The sequence below is a fragment of the Crocuta crocuta genome, unplaced genomic scaffold (genome assembly GCF_008692635.1).
Source record: "Crocuta crocuta isolate KB4526 unplaced genomic scaffold, BGI_CrCroc_1.0 scaffold288, whole genome shotgun sequence".
In the NCBI taxonomy this organism is placed as follows: domain Eukaryota; kingdom Metazoa; phylum Chordata; class Mammalia; order Carnivora; family Hyaenidae; genus Crocuta; species Crocuta crocuta.
This window is the reverse complement of record NW_027532607.1, coordinates 5,983,277-6,005,508: the sequence shown is the minus strand read 5'-3', so window position 1 is coordinate 6,005,508 and position 22,232 is coordinate 5,983,277. Positions and strand designations below refer to the sequence as shown.

The following is a 22,232-nucleotide window of genomic DNA, read 5'->3' as shown; positions in this document are numbered from 1 at the left end:
AGGTCATGATCTTGCGGTTCGTGGGTTCAAGCCCCGCATCGGGCTCTGTACTGACTGCCAGCTCAGAGCCTGGAGCCTGTTTCAGAGTCTGTATCTCCTTCTCTCTCTGACCCTCTCCTGCTCACGCTGTCTCTCTCTCTCCTAGAAATAAAATAAAAATATTTTTAAAAAAATAAGAATTGGTCATCAACCTTTTAAGTTTTTACATAAAAATATAAGTTTATATAAAATAGTTATTTTAAGTTTATTTATATAAAAATACAGATTTCTGTATCGTCTTGGGAAAAATAAAACCAGATGAGGCAGCCCTGGAATGTTATTTCCACATGGGTAGTGGTGGATGGTGGACCGTTACCTCAGCAGGAAACATACAAGAGGGATCATTCACAGGAAGGGCGGGGCTGGAAAGATGATCAATGTTCTCCCGTACTTACATCTCTAGGCTTGAACTGTGTTTCCAATGAGCATTCAGTTCTACTACCTCACTTCCTAAATACCTGCCCAAACGTCTGGTTCCTGAAAGCAGAACCACAGGCTTCCACTCTCCTAACCGCAATCCTACCCAGGAATCAGCTTTGACTCTTCCCTCTTCTTCCCTGCCACACCACGCCTCCCCCATCAGCTACCATCTGTGGTTTATTCTCCCCAAACTTCACTGGGCAAGAAGATAGCCACCAGCCACATGAGCGCTTAAAATGTGGCTAGCGTAAATTGAGATATGCCCTAAGTGAAAAAAATACATTGGACTTTAAACACTTACACTAAAAAAGTAATAATTTAAACTAGCTGATTAATACTTTTACATTGACGACCCATTAAAATGAGGTTTTTGACATATCATGTTAAATATATTATTAAAATTAATTTACTTCTCTCTTTTTATGTTTTTAAATGCGGCTTCTAGAAAATTTTAAATTCCATATGGGGTTCACATCTGTGGCGGACATTATCTTTCTTTCTTTCTTTGACTCATTCCCTTTCTATTGGACAACATTGCCTCAAAATAACTCTTCATGTGACATCTTAGTGGCGCTAATTATAGCCACAATAGCAATCATCTTACAATATAGGAGTACAAGTCAACAGCTATGAACCTTCAATTAACACAGTGTTATCCGTCAAATATATTTCAATGAGAAAATTTTTCTCTTGGGTTTGTCTTAAACTTTCTAGCTTTGCATCTCACGTCCCAGCACTCCTAGAATTTCACACTAGCCCAGGCTTTTTCCCCTTCTAATCTGTTCTGCACACCCTGGCCAAGTTTATCTGCCTAAAACACGGCTTTTATCACGAAACACTCCTACTCAAAAACTAACTCCAGCTCCCAACTCTAGCCTATAAAGCCCAAACTATTGAGAATAACAACTTCCACTTTAAAAACCTTATTCTGCACTTTATTGAATTTTCCAATGAACGTAGCACCTAGCCTACCAGACTCCTGGTTTTCTAAATGCCTGAGCTGGGAGTGGTGAGGAGAAGCACTTTTGATCTCAGAGATTACAAAGATGATGCAGTTAAAGCACCCAGACAGTAGCTCTTTTCACTTTGGATGGTTTCTACAACACCTCACGATCAACTAAAGAGCATCCGTGGATCTATGAGCTAAACTATTTTAACATCAGTTGAGAGAAAGAATAATAGCGTTAACTGAGAAAACTTTTATATTTGCATTTCGGAAAACCCGGACCGGATATGCAACCAGAAAAGCTTAAGTGAAATAATGCTCTTCACTCATCCATTGTAGGTCCTAGCTCCCAAAATACACGTGTGTGCACGTACACACACACACGCACACACACACACGCACACGTATATAGCTTTGCCACAAAATAAATTTTAATAATGCCAATCTGAAATACTGTGGTATAACAATTAAAAATGCCATCTCACCTCGACTCGAAAAGCATGAATTAAAAATTCATCAGGAATTATATAAATCCAAAGCCAGCAGAGCTACTGATTTACGAAGCGTGTTGGGTATTCTACATGGTAACATGAAGTTAGCTTGGGAAGAGAGACTCCTGTCAGCATTTATCTCAAATATGTGAGTTTTGAATTGTGCGATCTTCAAGACCTCATCCCTTTCATGAAACATACCATCTTATATATATTTTCTTCCTTTTTTTCAGTTATAGATCAGATAGGTTTTGCCAAATTCGCTAGCAGAATTGTTTGGTGCACGAGGCTTGAAATCAGACAAATCCACATTCTACCATTTATTGGGTTACTTTAGACAGATTACTTAATTGTTCAGTTGCCCCTTTTAAAAACTGAGCATAAAGTATATTTTCTTGTTTTATACGAATTCTAAGAGATAATATACACGGTTAGCACAGTGCTTGGCATGTAGAAAGAGTTCTCAACAGCAGGGCAACTGTGAAGGTAACATCAGATCCGTCTGGCCTTTCTCAAAGCAGTTTGAAGACTCTGTAAAGGGTGGGGCTTTGGCGTCTCACGCTCTCTACTAACCTCTGTAAGTTTAATAGACGGAGACACGTGACAGGGCTTCGGGTGGGGTGGGACGGAGCGCGTCCGCTCGCCCGCTTAGCCGCAGCCCCATCGCAGATGCCTGAAGGTGGCCACCAGGTCGGGCCTGAGCATTCGTTCCTCCCGGCTTCCGCTTCGCCGCCTCTGGCAATGAAAACACCACCACGTGGCCTGCAGCCTTGCGTCACGCTCCTTCGCCCAATGGAGAGCCGCGGCGCTGGAGCAGGGGGCGGGTCGCCACCAGGGCGGTTCCGCCCACACCTGTCGCTCATTGGCCAAGGGGTCGGCGCGGCGTGGACTCATAGCCAATGGCGACCGGGGACGGNGGGCTGGGTGGTGGCGGCGCTCAGCTGCTTCTCTTTCAACCAGGACTGCACGTAAGCCGCGGCGCCTGCCCTGCGGAGAATTGGGGGGAAAAGTCGCAAGCAAGGGTCTTGTCCTGTCGCCCACTTGTAGCGGAGTGGCTNGGGGCTGCGGGCGCCCCCACCCCCGCTGTGGGCTGAGGGCCAGGAGCGGCCGGCCCAGCACCAAGGGAGGGAGTTCGCGGGCGCAGTGGGGCTGAAGAAGGCTACGCATCGGGTGGGGGCAGAGGTTGGTGTCCCGAGTGGGGGGTCTCGGAAGAAGGGGCAGAGGCCAAAACAAAGGAGATGGGAGGGGAGGGGGAAGTTGCGAGTTGACCCTAGGCGAGGTTGTTGGGGCCCAGGAAGATGGGAGGACAGGAAAAACTTTCCCATTTGTCCTTGAGCATCTCAACGTGGCATCTGGGCAGGGCCTGGGACAAAGAGGCAGCCTATCCGCGCGGCCAGGCCAGCCCCCGTCCCAGCCCAGCTCGGGACAACTCGCCTTTCCACCCCTCTCGCGGTTTGCACGCAGCCCCCTGGGCGAAGCAGAATCCCCTTCCCCGAGTCCAGGAGCCCTTTCCCGGGCCCGGGCCGCCTTCTCGGAGAAGCCCGAGCTCCACCCTGTTGCTTTTTGAGTGCACTTGTAATGTTTCACTTCGATGTGCGCACTTGGACTTTGGCCAGTTAGTTGCTGAACTGCATTTCAGACCTCTCAAAGATTGAGTCCTTTAGAAGCGGAACGCCTTACTTCCTTACCTCCTTCCATGGAATTGTTAGACACCAGTCCTGGGGACCATATGGAATAATCTCTTAGGAATGTGCACCCCGAGCATCAAGCAGGGATGACCACTTTCCAGTTTCCCACTTCCTGCTGTACCAGTTTCTGTCGCGTTCCTTGTTTGAAATGAGCTTCAGGCTTGTGCTCTGGTTCCCTGTGACTGGGCTGTGCTAATATTGAACATTCAGTGGTGTAATTAAGGCCATCCTGTACCATAAGTAACTCTGGCTTCCATTCTCTTTGTTTCTGTTTAAAAACACCCTATACCAAACAATACGACTTTGTTCGGAAAAAAAAAACTGTATGTGTAATCGGGTAATTGGGTAGCTGGACGGCTTGGTTTAGATGAGTGACTTTCAAGCTTTTTTTGACCACAATCCACAATAAGAAATACATATTACAACATCCCCTGATACCCGCATGCAGAGACTACCTCCCCAAAGTGATTCATTAAATAGTGTTTACTCTTTCTATATGTGATATGTTCTTTTAAAGCTGTTTGTGACTCATGAACTGCTTTTAAGATCTACTCATGGGTTGAGACCCGCAGTTTACAAAAATGATGGTGTAGATAAAATTCTGACATTTTGTAAGAAGCATTTTGCAAGAGAGGATGGCTGTTGAAATGCCAGAGTGTTTTCCTTCCCAACTGCACAAGGGACGAGGAAGGGAGTCAGTGTGGTAGTTCGTAGTAAATATTTGTGCTAAATTCTGCTTTATTAGATTTTCTTTAAGTGGGGTTAGTTTTTACTCTAGTTGAATCCCTGCTTTCTATAGTACTTGGGTAAGAATGTTATTTTCAAAGCTCCTGGGTGCTTGGAAAGTTAATTTCCTTCGTCTCTACTGTCCGTTTTGTTTTCTTGGATGAAGGCTTTGCTGGACAGCTCTGTCTCACCTATAAATAAAAGTTTTTGTCAGAGTCACTTGCTTTGAATCACAGAGAATATGACATTGGATTTTAAAATAAGTCAAGCCCCTTGCGAATGCATTTAGGAGTATCAATGTGTCTTTTTCGGTAAGTGCAGACTGAGTTTGGAATCCAGTAGGACAACTAACTAAACTTTATGAGCCTTCTTCCATCATACTTCATACCTGGCACTGTGCTAGAAATTTTTTTTTAATGTTTTATTTATTTCTGAGAGAGAGCGGCTTGAGCAGGGGAGGGTCAGAGAGAGAGAGGGAGATATAGAATCTGAAGCAGGCTCCAGGCTCTGAGCCAGCTGTCAGCACAGAGCCCAACGCGGGGCTTGAACCCACGAACCGTGAGATCATGACCTGAGCCGAAGTCAGACACTTAGCCAACTGAGCCACCCAGGTACCCCCTGTGCTAGGCATTTTGATCGACAGTACATAAATGTCCCAAGCCCTATACCTGTGAGGGTGAGGAGATTTTTTTTTTTCCTGCAGGAAGACCTTATGGAAATAAGGTTTTAGTTTGAATTCCTTGATTCAGCCTCCTTTGTGACCACTGCTGAATCCTGTAAAACGTAGTAAGAATCACACCGCTATTTTCTCATGTATAAAATTCATCTAGGAGCAGGGCTTATGTTTGAAAATTATTTATTTTTATTTTTTAAAGACTTTCTTTTCGAGCAATCTCTACATTCAACCCGGGGCTAGCAGTTATGATCCCAAGATCAAGGGTCACACGCTCTACCGACTGAGCCAGCCAGACATCCCTGAAAATTATTTTAAATTGCCAGATCTTTCGGTTAATAGTACCAGACTCTCATTACATTTTTCCCTTACTTACAAGCTTTAGAAACCTCAGTTGCCACTCAACATGTCTATATTGATATGAAAAAGTCCATGTGAAGAAAGTTTAAAGATAGTAATCACTGCAGAGTATATTAAAAAAAAATTTTTTTTTGAATCATAGAAATAAAAAGGAGGTTTTTAAAGGTCAGGTGCGATTACACATTCAGCATCATATTCATTTCAAGTATACAACCTATTGTCATTCGATGTATGTAGATGTTGGGAAATGATCGCCACAATAAACCTTTCTAACCATCTGTCAACCTACACAGTTAATGCAACATTACTCACTGTATTTCCTATGCTCTGCATTCATCCCCATGATGTATTTATTTTATATCTGGAAGTTTGTATTTCCTGATCTCCTTCACCAATTTCGTACCCCCCCCACAAAAACTCCCTGTCATCTGGCAACCACCAGTCTATTCTCTGTAACTATGAGTGTGGGTTGTTTTGTTTTTCTTAGACTCCACATATAAGTGAAATCATGTGATATTTGCCTTTCTCTGACTCATTTCACTTAGCACAATACTCTCATCCATGTTGTTGCGAATGGCAAGATTTCGTCCTTTTTTATGGCTGAGAAGTGGAGTGTGTGTGTGTGCACACCCATGCCCATCCTCTGACAAGGTTGTTTCCAGACCTTGGCTGTCGTAAATAATGCCGCAGTGAAGATACAGGAGTCTCTTTGAATTAGTGTTTTCGTTTTTTCTTCAGAAGGATACCCAGAAGTAGAATTGCTGGATCATATGGTAGTTCTCTTTTTAATTTTTTGAGGAATCTTCATATTGTTTTCTGGCCTGGCTGCACCAGTTTGCATTCACACCAATAGTGCAGGGAGACTGCCTTTCCTCCACATCGTCCCTGACCCTTGTTATTTCTTATCTTCTTGATAACAGTCATTCTTACAGGTGTGAGGTGATAATCTCATTGTGGCTTGCATTTGCATCTGGTGACCCTGAATGTCTTTTCAGACGTCTGTTGGGTGTCTGTTGGGTATCTGCGTGTCTGCTTTAGAAAAATATCAATTCAGAATCTTTTCAATTCTTAACCAGCTTTTTGTTCTTGAGTCGTATGAATTATATATTTTATTTATACCTACAAAGTTAATGCAGTACTATCTACTGTATTATATATTTATATATTTTATTTCATATATTTACTTAATACATATATTTTATATGTATTTATTGTATATATTTTATATATTTATATATTTGTTTTATATTTTATTTATATAAAATGTATGTGTTCATTGTATATGTTTATATATTGTACATTACATACATATATTTTACATATTTATTATATATGCTTATACAGATTTATATGTATTTATATATAATACATATTTTCTTAATTTACATTATAATGTAATGTTACACTATATATTTTGGATGTTAGCCCCATATTGTAAATATAATTTGTAAATATTTTCTTTCATTCAATATGTAGGTTATTTTTCATTTTGTTGATGGTTTCCTTTGCTGTGTAGAAGCTTTTTAGTTGGACATAGTTCTGTTTGTTTGTTTTTGCTTTTGTTTCCCCTGCCTTTGGAGTCGGAGCCAAAAAACACTGCTAAGATCCATGTCAAGGAGCTTACTGCTTCTGTTTTCTTCTAGGAGTTTTATGGCTTCGGGTTTTTGCATTCAAGTCTTTAATCTATTTTGAGTTCAGACAGTAGCCCAGTTTCATTCTTTTGCCTGGAGCTGTATTCAGGTATCTGCGGGGCCTTTCCAGGTGATTGTCATCTTGAAGGCTGTTGCCCTGAGCCCCTCAGGTTAGGCACCCCCCCTCCCCCCACAGGTGGGAAGACTGTGAGACCAAGCAACTACCTCATCCATTGAAAGTTGACTTCAGTCTTCTATCCCTGTGTCCCAGGGAAGAATAAACGTTTGGGTAGAAAAGAAACAATTCCAGGGAAAACCACATGACCTCCTCTTTTTTATTTTTAGGCCGATGAAACCAGAGCCTTGGCCACCAGGCTCGCCCCAGTAGGCTGTCTATGTTAGCATATGCTCCCCTGTGCAGAACGGATCTCACCTTTTCAAAAACTTGTTTCAAGTGAGGAAGCTGGGCTAATTTTTAGGTCCACTTAGGACTATTTTAAGGTCTCTTTCAGCTCTGACATCCCGTTCTGCCAGGGTCAAGGTGCTCAAGGTCAGAGGGCTGATTCCGAGTGTGCCCCGTGTGAGATTTTGCTCATCAGCAAGGTGTTGGGGGCAAAGTGGGAGGGAGCTGGATGGAGGTCCCAGCTGCTGAACAAAATAGACTCATTTGCTTTCGTCCTATGGCCCGGGAAACTGGGCTCGTGGTCTTTCTTTATCTGTTGGTCGAAAGTGAAAAATTAAGAAAACAAGATGTATTTAGCCCAAATCATTCCAGCTGTGTTTAGTTTTTGTTTTGTTGGTTGGTTATGATACTAGCTTTGTGGAACATGGTATACAAGCAGCGTTTTCAACCCTGGCTGCACATTAGAATACTTGAACTAAAAAAAGAAAAAGAGAGAGAGAAAGAGAAGGAAGGGAGGAAGGAAGGAAGGAAAAGAAAAAAAAGAAAAAAGAAAAGAAATCCAATTAAAAACATAGCTCAGTGTTGGAGGAGCAGCAAGAGATGATCATCGTTATTTTTTAAAAACTTCCCAAGTGAATTTAATGTACATCTGGGGATGAGAGCTACTGATATAAAGTATCTGAGGTGTTTTCATGGAAAATGATGAAAGGAACCATCCATTAAATTGTACCTACTAATGACTGTGATCTACTAAACACTGTGATCGCATATTTATTTTTTAAGCAAAAAAAAAAAAAGCAAAGAAGAAATTTACCTCTTCACAAAGTACCTCTCAGACAACCAGAAGACCTCTAATCATGTTGGAGGGAGTGCCAAGATGACTATTCTTACGTGTTCCGTCTTTCCTATTTCTGCCCGGCTGGGAAAGCACATTCACTGGGAGGTTTGACGTTACATTTGATGAGTTTCAGCTCTCTGAACCGTTTCACATCTGTGCGTGTGGCTGTCTTTGACCTTTTCCATTTTAACGTACCTACCCATATGGCCAACGTGTGCCTCGCCATTTAGAAAGTGACCAAATAGGGGCGCCTGGATGGCTTAGTCGGTTAAGCGTCCGACTTTCGCTCAGGTCATGATCTCGCGGTTCGTGGGTTCGATCCTCGCGTCGGGCTCTGTGCTGACTGCCAGCTCAGAGCCTGGAGCCTGTTTCAGTCTGTGACTCCCTCTCTCCCTGACCCTCCCCTGCTCACGCTGTCTCTCTCTCTCCTAGAAATAAATAAAACATTTAAAAAAAAATTAAAAAAAAAAAGAAAGTGACCAAATAATCGAAATAACCTGAGGACGTACGTTTGTCTGTCCGCTGTGAGACTAGGGAGAAAGGGAATGTCGATGTTGGGCAGAGGAGGGGCTGCAATACAGGAACCGCTGTCATTCTCACGTGTCATTATCTTCCCCAGATCCCTAGCGATTGGAACCAAAACTGGGTATAAGCTGTTTTCCTTGAGTTCCGTGGAGCAACTGGATCAAGTGCATGTAAGCAGTAAGTATGCGTGTGAGACCTCAGGGGCACCAGATCGTCCCTCTAGACTTTAATCTGCGGGGCTCCTGAGCCGTCTGCATTTTTCTCCCTTAACTGTCCGACTGAAGGAGTCAGTATTTTTCAGACTTAAATATAAATCATTGCCTCCACTTGGCTTAAAACACACACACACACACACACACACACACACACAAACACACGTAAGCACTTAGATTTCGCAATAGCTTAGGTAACATTTTCTTTTTATATTTAGAAATCCTTTGTTTGGAACCTTGTCCTTACACTTTCTCATACACTTTTATGCAGTCATCAGTTTTTTCATTGTCATATCAGAAGGTCACTTCTAATTTCTTTTTTTTTTGGCCATTATATTGGTAACATTCATTCAGTCACAGAAGAGTTTCCTTTGTTTTAAGCAAGCAGTGCTATCCCATTTGCATAGTTCATATTGAAGATGAGGAAGTACTCCTAGTGAATATTAACAACAAAAATTAGTTCTCTTATTATCTCAGGGTAAGTAGTAATTTATGTCATCAAAATGGTGAAGAATATGCAGTCGTTGGATTTCCTGGAAAGAAAGTGGTTTGGTAAATAAGCACATTGGGTCGCTGATGTATTTGCGGAGATGTTATTTTTATTATACCATTTTCGTGACTACTTTCCTCTGTGTCTGTCCTATGTTGTTCCCTCTGGGACCCGCCTAAGCACAAGGAAGGCACGCATACGAAGAAGAATGTTCTCAGAAAAACACCAGGGTCTCTCCCTGTGGGAGCTCAGGAGGCTTACTTATTCGCCTTCTTCCCGAGCACCGAGGTCCTTCCCTGGCCATCACACAGATGTCCAGATTGTCCTCAACAGGAAAGGGATTCCAGACAGGACCAGGGAGGGAAGCCAGCAGGGGAGGGGGCACAGAGATGATTATGTTACCACCCCCACCCCCTGCCCTGGCTGTACCCATCATGCCTGTTGGCAGCAGGCACCAGAATTCTGGAAGCAGGGACTCCCCCAGAGTAGTCAACCCTTGAACACCTGTCATGGAGAAAAGGTGGGTTGAGATTGTCCACACCTCCCAGGTATGTTTTCCAGAGCACCCAGTGGTGCCCCGGAGAGGATTCTGCCACACAGAGGGCACCCGGGGGAATCTCTGGAAGACCCGACTCTACATTCTGATCACTGAGGTTTTCCTCAGGTCTTCAAAGGGGCTTTGGAACCACTCCCTTGGGGTACAGGCAGAGCTTCACTTTGGGGGGGGAGGGGAAGAAAAATCACTGTAAATGTGTGCTAATGGAGAGCGCCCTGTCACTGAGACGCGGAGGCTACCGGCTGACTGGCATGAGCTGGGCTCGGTGCCAGGAGGCCCACATCTGTGTGACCTCAGGCTCCCTTCCCTCCCAGACGAAATCCCCGACGTCTACATCGTGGAGCGCCTCTTCTCCAGCAGCTTGGTCGTGGTGGTCAGTCACACGAAGCCCCGGCAGATGAACGTCTACCACTTCAAGAAAGGCACGGAGATCTGTAACTACAACTATTCCAGCAACATCTTGTCCATAAGGCTGAACCGGCAGGTGAGTTGGGGGGCGCGGCAAGGCTTCTAATTGGCGCCCAAGGAAAAGATGAGTATCTTTAAAGAGGAAGGTTTCTGAAAACAAGCATCAGATGCGAAAAGGGACTTTAATACTCAGGCCTGGTATCATGGGGACATGTCGAGCTATTCCAGGCATCTGTTTCAGTGATGTGTCCTGCCTGGTTCTCCCGCCTCATGTTCTTTCTCGAACGTCGGCCACTGGCAGAGCGAACCCTTTTCCCCTGGACGCGGGCTGGGTGGAAGTCTGGCTCCGACGCTGTCCTGTGAGCTACTGCAGGGGTACTGACCCCAGAAGAGCATCTCTCTCTGGTTTGGTTGGGCCCTGGACGGCCCTGGACAGTGGCATCCGTTGCGGACTGCCAGTAATGCATCTCAGAATGAACCCCCTGAGGATGAGTGTGGCCCGCCTGGGTTAGCTCTGAAGGCAGTGGTAAAACTGGCCCTTCTCTTGCTCTCTCCTTGGGCGGCTTTCCCCACGTACCAGGTGCCCAGCCTCATCCTCACACCTTTCTTCTCCCAGCTCACCCTTCTAGATCATCCGTATAGTTCTTTCCTTGTCCAAGGAAGTGTTATTCTTAATCTCAGATGTACCATACATTCTCTTTAAAAATCAAAGTTCTTGTTAAATAAGTATTTATGGGTACTACTGGAGTTTCTCTTAAATTATTAGGTTTTAGGGGCACCTGAGTGGCTCAGTCAGTTAAGTGTCCAATTCTTGGTTTCGGCTCAGGTCATGATCTCACGGTTCGTGGGAACTGACAATACACACCCCTGTTTAGGATTTCTCTCTCTCTCCCTCTGCTCCTCTGCCCTCCCCAGCTCACAATCTCTCTCTCTCTCTCAAAATAAATAAACGTTGTTCAAAAAATTATTAGATTTTTCAATCCTATAAGGGCCAGGACTGTATCTGTTTTGTTCATGACTATAGACCTGGTAGAAAAGACGGTGCCTGGTAGAAAAAAATGCTCAACCAGTACCTGTTTCCTAAGTGCCTATTAAATAAATAAACAGACTCTGTACGTGACCGTGCAGACCTTTCTACTCAATTAAATATTCCCAGGGTGGTGGAGGCCCCTGCATTCGGCAAGAACATTGTTTTCTTCCTTTTACCTAAACTATTATATGCTAATAGTTTCTTTTAACAAATGAAACAAAGTGCTTTCTTCTGTTTATGAGAAGGAAGAGATTATTTCTTTGAGCTGGTCCACTCTGACTGAATACCCACTTAAGTCTATATAAAGCAGTGTGGTAGGGATGAGCCTGAGAAGTCGGATGTGGGGATATTTAAGTGAGGAGGGGCAGGAGTAAAGAAGGAAGTAAATGTGGCTCTTGGCCAGAGAGGGCAAGGTTCGAGTTTGAGAGTTTTCAACTTGAAGGCTTTTAAGCCCAATTCTTGGCTCGGGGACCCTCTCTGGAATCTGTTGGTAGTACGTTAAATTTCATTGCAAAGCCTTTTATCTTTGTATACAGTACTAGCTAGTGTATGAAAATTAAATCTCCTTTTTTGGCACCCGATTGTCTTTTTAAGATTGTTTAGGCAAAAGTCCTCTAAAGATCACTGCCCTCTAATAGTATGTAAGTATTTACTTCTAGAATTTCTCCCTTACTTTTTTTTAAATTTGTTTAAATGTTTTATTTATTTCCGAGAGAGAGAGAGAGACAGCATGAGCAGGAGAGGGTCAGGGAGAGAAGGAGATACAGAATCCGAAACAGGCTCCAGGCTCTGAGCTGTCAGCACAGAGCCTGACGTGGGGCTTGAACCCACGATGTGCAGAATCATGACCTGTGCTGAAGTCGGATGCTTAACCAACTGAGCCCCCCAGGCGCCCTTAGAGATAATTTTTTAATCACTAATAGAAGCTATGACTTCTAAAACCTAAAAGAGTCAGTGAGAACCAAATGACCAGGAATGAGCAGGGCTGAAGTCCCACCTGGGATTCTCCTGGGACTGAACACTGGTTGCTAAACAAAGCAGTTTCCAGGTCCACGTTCACCCCGGAAGCACACTTGCACATGAACTTGGGACATGGTGCCTCCTTTTCCCCCCTCACTATTATCTCTGTTTCCCTCCCATTTAATTCTTATCTGTGGCCGGCAGGGGTCACCTGAAACTGGCCAAGGGCACCCCAGAGCACCTGTTGCCGTGAGAGCCGGTGGGAAAGATGCAGACGGGTGGGGTGAGCTGGACGTAGAGGCTTTGCTACACGAGGCACATGTTGAGGACCCACTGCTCTGGGGACTGGGTGTGGGGGTACAGGAGGCTATCAGACACCTAAGAACAAGCGCCTAGAGTATTGTCATCCAAGCCATAGTAAGTGCTGGCAAAAGGCGATGTGATCGGGTCAATCAGGGAATGTATATTTCAGAGAAACGCTAATGTTTGCATCAATTTTGAGACGCTGTTAGAATTATTTTTCCACCCCTCAGCACCCAGACCCCTGTGTGGCCACAGAGCCTTTATTAAAATTGAGGAAGGTGTTTACGTTTTATTTTTCTGCCTGGTAAAGGTGATGGTCTTCATTTTTCTGAGCTGTGAGAAGTCCTACTAGGAAAACAGCAGGATGAGCTTTTTCCCCGGAGGAGAATCTATCAGGGTTTATTGGCTTTTTTTGTAGTATTTTTGGGTGCCTTGGTCTCCAAGTGTTGTCTTTTGGGATAAAAGGATCTGGCCTGAGAACTGTGGTTCTCAAACTTAGGTGCATCAGAATCACCTGGGGTACTTGTTTGGAACCTCCCAAACCGGAATTTCCAGGGATGGGCCAGGCCTTGCCCCCCGGAGGCCTCGTCAGAGAACCACTAGCTTAGAGGAAGGCGAGTCGGACGCGTGCAGGGGTGAGGAAGGCGAGTCGGATGCGTGCAGGGGTGAGGAAGGCGAGTCGGATGAGTGCAGGGGTGGTGGGCAGCTGCTCAGAGTGAGGAAGGAGACACCCAACCAAACCTTCCTTCCCAACAGCCCCCCGCTGGCACCAAACACCTGCACTCATACTGAGCTATGCATTCCGTTCCTTTACGCACCCAGCATCAACCTGGTGCGCAGCCTGTTTCCACTCGGTAGAGAGCATGGCCATCGCGAGGAAGCTCTATGCCTGGCAAGCTTCATTTGAAAAGAGAAGGGTCTCCCTGCACTGGGGAGGGGGGCTAGGGAAAGGAGCCGAGCACGGGGCGGGGGGCACCTGGGACGGGAGGTGCACACAAGGACGGGAAGGCTTTCCCGTTCCCTTTACCAGGGCTGCAGAGAGTATGCTCAAGAGGGTCTGGAGGAGAGGTGAGCGGAACGAAGGTCGAACTGGCAGTTCTTCGGAGGGGGAGCACCTATGATTAGCAATACAGAGGGAGCAAGGAAACCCACATCTGTATGAGAGGGAGATTTCGTTACAAACGCTCAAAGGGGGCCTCTCTGGCAGGAATGGGAACCTAAAAGATTACCCAGAATTGTCCTAAATGGCAAAGGGGGTCTGATCAGGAAGTGTTCAGGAATCCCTGTTTTAAAGAGAGGGGAAATTACCACCCCAATCTCAATCTCTAAATGAAAATTTTTAAGATCCTGTATATTATGCTTCTGCTCAGGTGGATTGTGTGTGTGTGTGCGCGCGCGCACGCATGTGTGCACACGCACATATGCATACATGATCATAATCTTCGCATCAATACTCAAAATTCCACCTCCTTTACAAGGCATCTGGGTGGCTCAGTCCATAAAGCGTGCGACCCTTGATTCAGGCTCAGGTCATGATCTTGTGGTTCATGAGGTTGAGCCCCACATCGGGCTCTGGCACAGAGCCTGCTTGAGATTCTCCGTCTCCGTCTCTCTCTGCCCCTCCTGCTCTCTTTCTCTCTGCAAAATAAGTAAATAAACATTTTAAAAAAATTCTACCTCCTTTAGGCTTAGAATCAAGTCAGGGCTCACATGAGAAGTGAGTATTTTCAGTTTGGTTGGTGTCTTTCCGAGGGCCCAGCCCCATGGACTGATGAGTGTGTGTGCTTGCAGCGGCTGCTGGTGTGCTTGGAGGAAGCCATCTACATCCACAACATCAAAGACATGAAGCTGTTGAAGACCATCCTGGATATTCCCGCAAACCCAACAGGTGAGCTCGAGAATCGGGGACATGCACCCCCCAGATGTCATACACAGCTGTGCCTTCACAGGCCGATTTCCCTCCTCCACTGAAAGCCTGATGCAGTATTTGTGGGATCTGACCCCTGGTGGGGTTTACCTGGGCGCTTTGTGTTCGTGGGGGCAGGTTCCAATTACATTAGGCCGTGCGTCCCACAGGACAGCTCTGTGGCCACCACTGTGGCCTGCGAGGAACCCCATCCCACTGGGACCCTGTCTTGGCAAACGTGCCCAGGCATTTAAGGCAGGCGCGTAGGAGATTTCATGCATCTGATATTTAAAGGTGTTTACCCCTAATTATTTTCTGTGGTTGTTCAGTACAGAGCAGTAATAATTAGAAGCAGGTTTTGACTTGGTGTGTCTGCTTGAGTAGGAGAAAGGCTGTGAGGAATGTGTTTTGTGATGTGACGATGAAATCTCTCTACTTGGGTGATATGCTAGGATATTGGTTTTTAGCCGAACTCTTTGGATATAATCTGTTTAGTTAAGTTCCTCATGTAAGAATGGGAATTGATTGGTCTTGTTAGATTGAAAGAGCAGATGACATGCATGAGTCCACTAAGCTAGAAGTAAATGAGAGGGGCGCCTGGGTGGCTCAGTCTGTTAGGCATCCAGCTTCGGCTCGGGTCATGATCTCGTGGTTTGTGAGTTCGAGCCCCGTGCCAGGCTCTCTGCTGTCAGTGCAGAGCCTGCTTCGGATCCTCTGTCTCCCTCTCTCTCTGCCCCTCCCCTACTCATGCTGGTGCTCTACCTCTCTCTCAAAAATAAACCAACATTGGAAAAAAAGAGTAGATGAGAAAGAAGTCCATTGTGCAGGAGACTAGAGGGGTTATCACACTAGAACAATTTGTGTGTCCAGTGATTCAGGTTCATATTTGTAAGTTATATTCTAGCTTATCAGTAAGTGGCCGCTACAGTTTACCGTAGTTTCCTAATTCTTTGGCTTTCACTGAATTTCAAGGTCAGTATGGCCCAACCCAAGTCACTAGGCTCTTTGGGCCTCTGTTTGTTTGTTTGTTTATCTGTAAAATGGGATAGTAATACCCGACTCGCAGGATCAGCTGAGAATTACAAGAGGTCGTGTTTGTGAAAGCAACCCGCCCACAGCCTGCCGTGCAGTAAAATTTCCTATGCCTCCTTTCCTCCCCTCTTCCCAGTTATACAGATGGACCTTTGCTGCCAACTTCAGTGCTTTATAATTTCAGCTGTGAAAAAATAGATTTTAAAAGATCAGAGCGGGGTGACTCCGATGGTTGAGTCGACTCTTGCTCAGGTCACGATTGCACGGTTCATGAGATCAAGTCCCACATCGGGCTCTGCACTGGTTTGGGAATTCTGTCTCCCTCTCTCTCTGCCCCTCCCCCACTTGCTCTCTATCTCTCTCAAAATAAATAAAAATGAACTTTAAAAATAAATGCTCAAAGCCATGGAGGCCGCTCTAAGATTCTGTGAGATGACTTTAAAGCATATTTCGTAAAACAGAGGATGGTAAGTGAAGGAGCTACGGGCCATCAGTGTTTTGTTCTAGGAATGTGAGGTTGAACTGATCTGGAAAACGTACGTATTGACGACGCACCGTGTGCCTCGTGCCGCGGTAGGCCCTGTTAGGCGCAGATATGGCACGCACCCAGCGGGGACCCCAGATGTAGCCACACCAGTCCCCTGAGACCATGTGCTGGGTGACACAGTACAAGACAGGGGCCAGGACCCACCTTGCGGGGCCAGGACCCAGCGTGGGACTGCGCCATCGGACAATTTAAAGAAGGATGTGCTCTTCCAATAGGACAGGGGAGGCGCTGCCGAATCCAAGCAGAACTCATGGCTGGGGTGGGGGAGGGGTGGACCTGAACTTGACGTTGACAGATTTGTGCCAGGGACCACCCAGGCGGCCAGGAAGCTAGAAGGGGCCTCCGTTCTCCATTTCTCTGGGAGGAGCGGGGTCGACATAGGCAGCGCCCTCCCCAGCCTGGGGCCTGCGTGTCAGCAGCGGTCAGTTTCACGTGCTTGTGCGGCGCATGCTCAGCCCGCCTGCAGGACGCGACCTGCTCTTCCCGTGAAAGCGCTTTCTCCCCATCTACTCCTAATTTTTAGCAAATGTAGCTGTTTTCCTTAGCTCAGAAAAGTCCTTGGTTGCCTCACTTTTTGCAGTTTAAACAAGGAGGAAGGAAGGTTGGAAAGGGTGGGCCCTCTGTGCTTTCTGTTAGAGAGAACGGGTATTATATGCAAAGGAATAATTTCATCTCAAGAAAAATTAGAAACAGTGGGAGGTGGGGTTTTTTTTCTTGTCCCAGATAAACATTATGAATGGATTCAAGGGCAGAGTTAGCATTGCCTTCTGAAAGACCGCGGGGTGGGTCGAAAGACCAAAATAGGTCTTATGACACTTCTGATGTTCTTTGGAGAGATAGCCCAAGACTTCCAAATGCTGAAATTTGTAATTAGCATCTCAGCTTCCACTGAGCTCCCTTTGTGCTCCAGTAAAACGGGAGATGATAATGTTTACCCCCCGCAGAGTTATTTTGGGGGGGATTATCTGAGGACACGGAGGAGCGAGAGCAAAGGCAGGTCTCTCCCGGTCATGGGTCGTGGGGGAGGCCGGCTAGGCTCACCCACTAGCCCAGCCCCTGCCCAGAGGACAGCCTGACATGGTCAAAGTTGTTGCGTTTGCAGTGACAGGCCCAGTTCTTTGCTTGAGAACAGTCAGCAGACTCTGAGCTGTCCATCCCACGAATATAAAATACTCAGAGACCGGGAATCTCCTTGATTCTCATTCCCTCATTTATATTTTCTAAATGAAACTGTGAGACAGAAACTCTGGCTCTTGATTTGATAAATCCTTAATGGGTACACAAGGGAGACAGAGCCCCCCGTCCTATTGACTGGAGCACACAGATTCTGGGCATATTGTAACCTAGAGAACTCCAAATAAATGATGTACACACAGCTCTACCATGGCCTCCACTCAGTATTCAGTGCAGCTGGAAATTTCCTTCCTTTTTGTCTGTGTCTGTGTCACGGCCACTCCTGTTGTGTCAAAGATTGAAGGCTGCTTCCTTAAAGGGTTTGGCCAGACAGGGCTCAAAGTTAATTTCCTGCCAGCACAGCTGTCTGTGCACCAAGCAGTGAGGGTGGAGATCTCCATCCAAGTACTGCCAACTGCAGATCGCAGTGACCTTCCTCGAGTACTGAGAGAGCAGTCTGTACCACACAGCAGCGCGTGTAATAGAACAAAGCAGTGGCGTATCCCCCAGCGGGTGCTCTTCTGAAAAGGGTAACCTAGACGAGGTAAATGGCTCTCCGTTCGCAGTTGCCCAGAACTTTGGTGAATACAGAGATTTCTTCCTATTTTTTGAAAATTGGAAAACATAGTCTGAGATCTTCATCGACCCAGAGGGAACTGCCTGGTATAAATCACTGTTAACTTGCACTATAAATACCCAGGTGAGGGTGATTTAGAATCCTAGGACTTCCTTCCAAGTCCAGCCGACGACCTTATTGGTTCTTGTACTGATAACAGGGCCCTTTTTTCCAGGCACAGAAGAATCACAGCCAAGCAATTTCAGGGAAGTGATTTATGAGAATGTGTCTCCATTCTAAAATAAATCCAACGGCCACACCAACACCTAATTCCTATATAGACAAAAGACTAGAAGAAAATATGCTCAAATATGGAGACTAATGCAAAGCCTCTGGGTTTTAGAATAATGAGTGATTTTTTTCCCTTGCTTTATATTTTCTGGACTCTGCAAATTTTTTTATACTATGACATTTCTGTTATAAAATGCTATCGGGGACAAAGCTTATCTCCTCCCTCAAGAAGCCTTATGTGACATCTGTGATGAAAACAAGACAGGTAGAATAGTAATATCGAAGCTTAAAGCAAGCTCTTGATGCTTTCCTTGGGGGCTTCAGAAGAAATCAAAATGCATTCTTAGAGTGGTTGGATTTGTCTGAGAGCTGGACCTTAGGAAAGCAAAGGAACTCAACATTAAGCATTTCTGGGGACCTTCATTTACTCCGCACACTTGGTGTGCAGAACACCTTGGCTAAATTCAAGTGGACTGGCAGAGATGTGAGCCCAGAGGCGAAGTTCTCAGATAAGTGGTTATGTGTCAGAGTATGCCTGTCCCTGGCCATCATCCTTTCCCTGTTAGAATCTCCTGTCACTTCACCCTCTGTTAGACTCCACAGAACAGTTCAATGTTAGCTGAAGAGTTTAAGCCTTTTTCCTTTCTGGGATATTTACATTTTAACAACAACAACAAAAAACCTCTGAAGGTCACCTCACACTGTCAGAATGGCTTTTATCAAAAAGACAGAGATACAAAGTGCTGGCAGGGTGTGGAGAAAAGAGAACCCTTGTGCACTGTTGGGGGGAAATGCAAACTGGCACAGCCACTGTGGAAAATGATACAGAGCTTCCTCAAAAAATTAGAAATAGAACTACCTGATGACCCAGAAAGCCCACTCCTGGGTATTTATGCAAAAAAGAAAGGAAAGAAGGAAGGAAGGAAGGAAGGAAGGAAGGAAGGAAGGAAGAGGAAGGAAAGAAGGAAAGAAAGAAGGAAAGAAAGAAAGAAAAAACATTAACCCAAAAATATAATCTATACACCCGTGTTCATTGCAGCATTATTTAAAATAGCAAAGACATGGAAACCATGTCCATTGGATGAATAGAGAAAATTGTGTGTGTGTGTGTGTGTGTATGTATGTATACATATATGTGTGTGTATATGTGTATATACGTGTGTGTGTGTGTGTATTCAGTGGAATGTTATTCAGGCATTTAAAAAAAGGAAATCTCACCATTTGGGACAAAATGGATGGACCATGAGGGAATTATGGGAAGTGAGAGCCAGTGGTGAGTGAAATGGATGAAGGGGGTCAAAAGGTACAAGCGTGCAGCTCTAAAGTAAATAAGTCACAGGGGTGTCGTTTACAGCATGGTGGCTATAGTTAATAGTACGGTGTTGCATCGCTGGAAGTTGAAAAGAGACCTTCAAAGCTACCATCGCGAGAAAAACAATTTCGTGACTGTACAGTGGTAGATGTTAAGACTCACCGTGGCGACCCTTTCACGGTGCAGCACATACAAATAACCGACCATCGTGTTGTGCATCTAGAATTAATATAATGTCATATATGTCAGTTATACCTCAATTACATTTTTTAAAAACTCTAAAGGGCAACTGAAGTTATTTGTCCAAGCTTTTGGCTCAAATACCTCCTCGTTCCCCCTGCCCCAAAGATGGGCCTTGAGATTTTCAGAGGTAGGATGTCAATAAAGGAAGACTTCGCATCTTAGAATGTTAGAGCTGGAAAATTACTGGAGCCCCCTCATGTCGGGAGAGAATGAACAGGTAGCCTCAAAGCCCGCAGATAACTCTGAGCCATGGCCAGAGCCATACAGTAGAGGGCAGACCTGAGCTTGACTCCGTGTCCTCAGCCCAGCCCTGCCAAACGGATATTCCTTTTTTTCTTTAATTTTTTTGAACATTTATTTATTATTGAGAAACAGAGAGAGACAGAGCATGTGCAGGGGAGGGGCAGAGAGGAGGGGAGACACAGACTCCAAAGCGGGCTTCAGGCTCTGAGCTGTCAACACAGAGCCCGATACGGGGCTCGAACCCATAAACTGCGAAATCATGACCTGAGCCGAAGTTGGACGCTTAAAGGACTGAGCCACCCAGGCGCCCCACCAAAAGGATATTCTTAAAACACTGCCTTTCCCCCCCTTACAGCAAGGCTGAGCCTTAATTCACATGCCGTGTGATCCGCCTACTTTAAATGGGGCACCATTTCGTAGCTTTTAGCATAACCGTCACCCTAGTCAATTTGAGAACATTTTTCCTCACCCCAGAAGGAAGCCCCCATACCTCTTAAACCATCACCCCCTGCATCCCCAGCCAAGACAACCCTAATCTACTTTATGTCTTTCTAGATTTATCTCTTCTGGACATGGAAGTGGTGCTTGGTGACCATCTTCTCTCACTTACACATTAGAGCGTGTATTCATTTTATTGTCTAATAATATTCCATCATGAGGACACTGTTTACCCCTATTCATCAGCTGATAGACATTTACATTGTTTCCACTTTTTTTTTTTTTCCTTTGAGGGGAGAGAGAGGAGGAGGAGGAGGAGGAGCAGGGGAGGGGCAGAGGAAGAGGGAGAGAATCTTAAGCAGGCTCCATGCTCATCACAGAGCCCGGCACGGGGCCTGATCTCACAACTGTGAGATCGTGACCTGAGCCAAAATCGAGTCAGATGCTTAACTGACTGAGCCATCCAGGTACCCCTGTTTCCACCTTTTGGCTCTTAATGACATTGCTACGAACTTTCGTACACAGGTTTTTATGTGGCTGTACGTTTTTGTTTCTCCTGGGTATATGCCTAGGAGTAGAATTTGGGGCTCATATGATACCTCTATGTTTAAGCTTTTTAAGGACTGCCAGACTGCTCTCCAAAGCCATGCCCCGCAGTACATTCGCAGCAGCAGCACGGACGGTTCCAATTATCTGTCTTTTTGATTATAGTCATCCTAGGGAGTGTGAAGTGGTATCTCACTGTGGTTTTGATTAACACTGCTTTTTTTCCCTAAATATAATTTATTGTCAAGTTAACTAACACACAGTGTATACAGTGTGCTCTTGGCTTTGGGAATAGAGTCCCGTGATTCTTCCCTTACATACAGCACCCAGTGCTCATCCCAGAAAGTGTCCTCCTCATTTTCCCCTTCCCCACACCCCTCAACACTGCTTTTAAAAAAAAATTTTTAAGGTTTATTTATTTTTGAGACAGAGAGATAGAGCCTGAGCAAGGGAGGGACAGAGAGAGAGAGGGAGACACAGAATCTGAAGCAGGCTCCAGGCTCCGAGCTGCCGGCACAGAGCCTGACGCGGGGCTCGAACTCATGAACTGTGAGATCATGACCTGAGCCGAAGTCGGACACTCAACCAACTGAGCCCCCCAGGCGCCCCAACACTGCTTTGTTTTTTTAAACATCATGCTCAGAAACCTCCAGCACCTACCCACCCCATTTGTAAGATCTTAGCTCTTTGGTGTGGTCCTCAACATTGGAGTTTTTTTTTCTGCTCTTCCCCCTGGCAGATTAGGGTAGGTACATTTTAGCCTGAAGTTTTTATTATACAGTAAACCCATTTAATAACTTGTAACAAAGATGTCCGTTGCGATTTTTATTTAAAAAGATGTCTCTCGGGGCGCCTGGGTGGCTTAGTCGGTTAAGCGTCCAACTTTCGCTTAGGTCATGATCTCGCAGTTTATGGGTTCGAGCCCCGCGTCGGGCTCTGTGCTGACTGCCAGCTCAGAGCCTGGAGCCTGTTTCAGTCTGTCACTCCCTCTCTCTCTGACCCTCCCCTGCTCACACTGTCTCTCTCTCTCTCCTAGAAATAAATAAAACATAAAAAAAAAAATTTTAAAAAGATGTCTCTCTTGCCTAATCTCAAAGATCTTATTCTAATAATGCTTTTGGTTCTTCTACTACTTCCTTGAATTCAGTGCTGTCTGTACACTTACATTAATCCAGAGCCTTGTTGTGAAAATCCTTTACTTAAATGCTTTTCGGATTTATCCCTTCCCCCACCCCCGGCCTTGAGT

General features: G+C 45.4%; 1 protein-coding gene across 1 annotated transcript in view; it reads left to right on the top strand.

The window, feature by feature from the left end:
• The first annotated feature begins 2,819 nt into the window (after positions 1–2,819).
• Positions 2,820–22,232, top strand: part of WIPI1 (WD repeat domain, phosphoinositide interacting 1) — a 32,660-nt gene continuing 13,247 nt past the window's right edge. The window contains exons 1-4 of the mRNA XM_077780435.1: positions 2,820–2,864; positions 8,835–8,917; positions 10,313–10,482; positions 14,491–14,587. Coding sequence (XP_077636561.1) covers positions 10,396–10,482; positions 14,491–14,587 — 184 coding nt within the window. The 5' untranslated portion in view covers positions 2,820–2,864; positions 8,835–8,917; positions 10,313–10,395. The remainder of the gene's footprint in view (positions 2,865–8,834; positions 8,918–10,312; positions 10,483–14,490; positions 14,588–22,232) is intronic.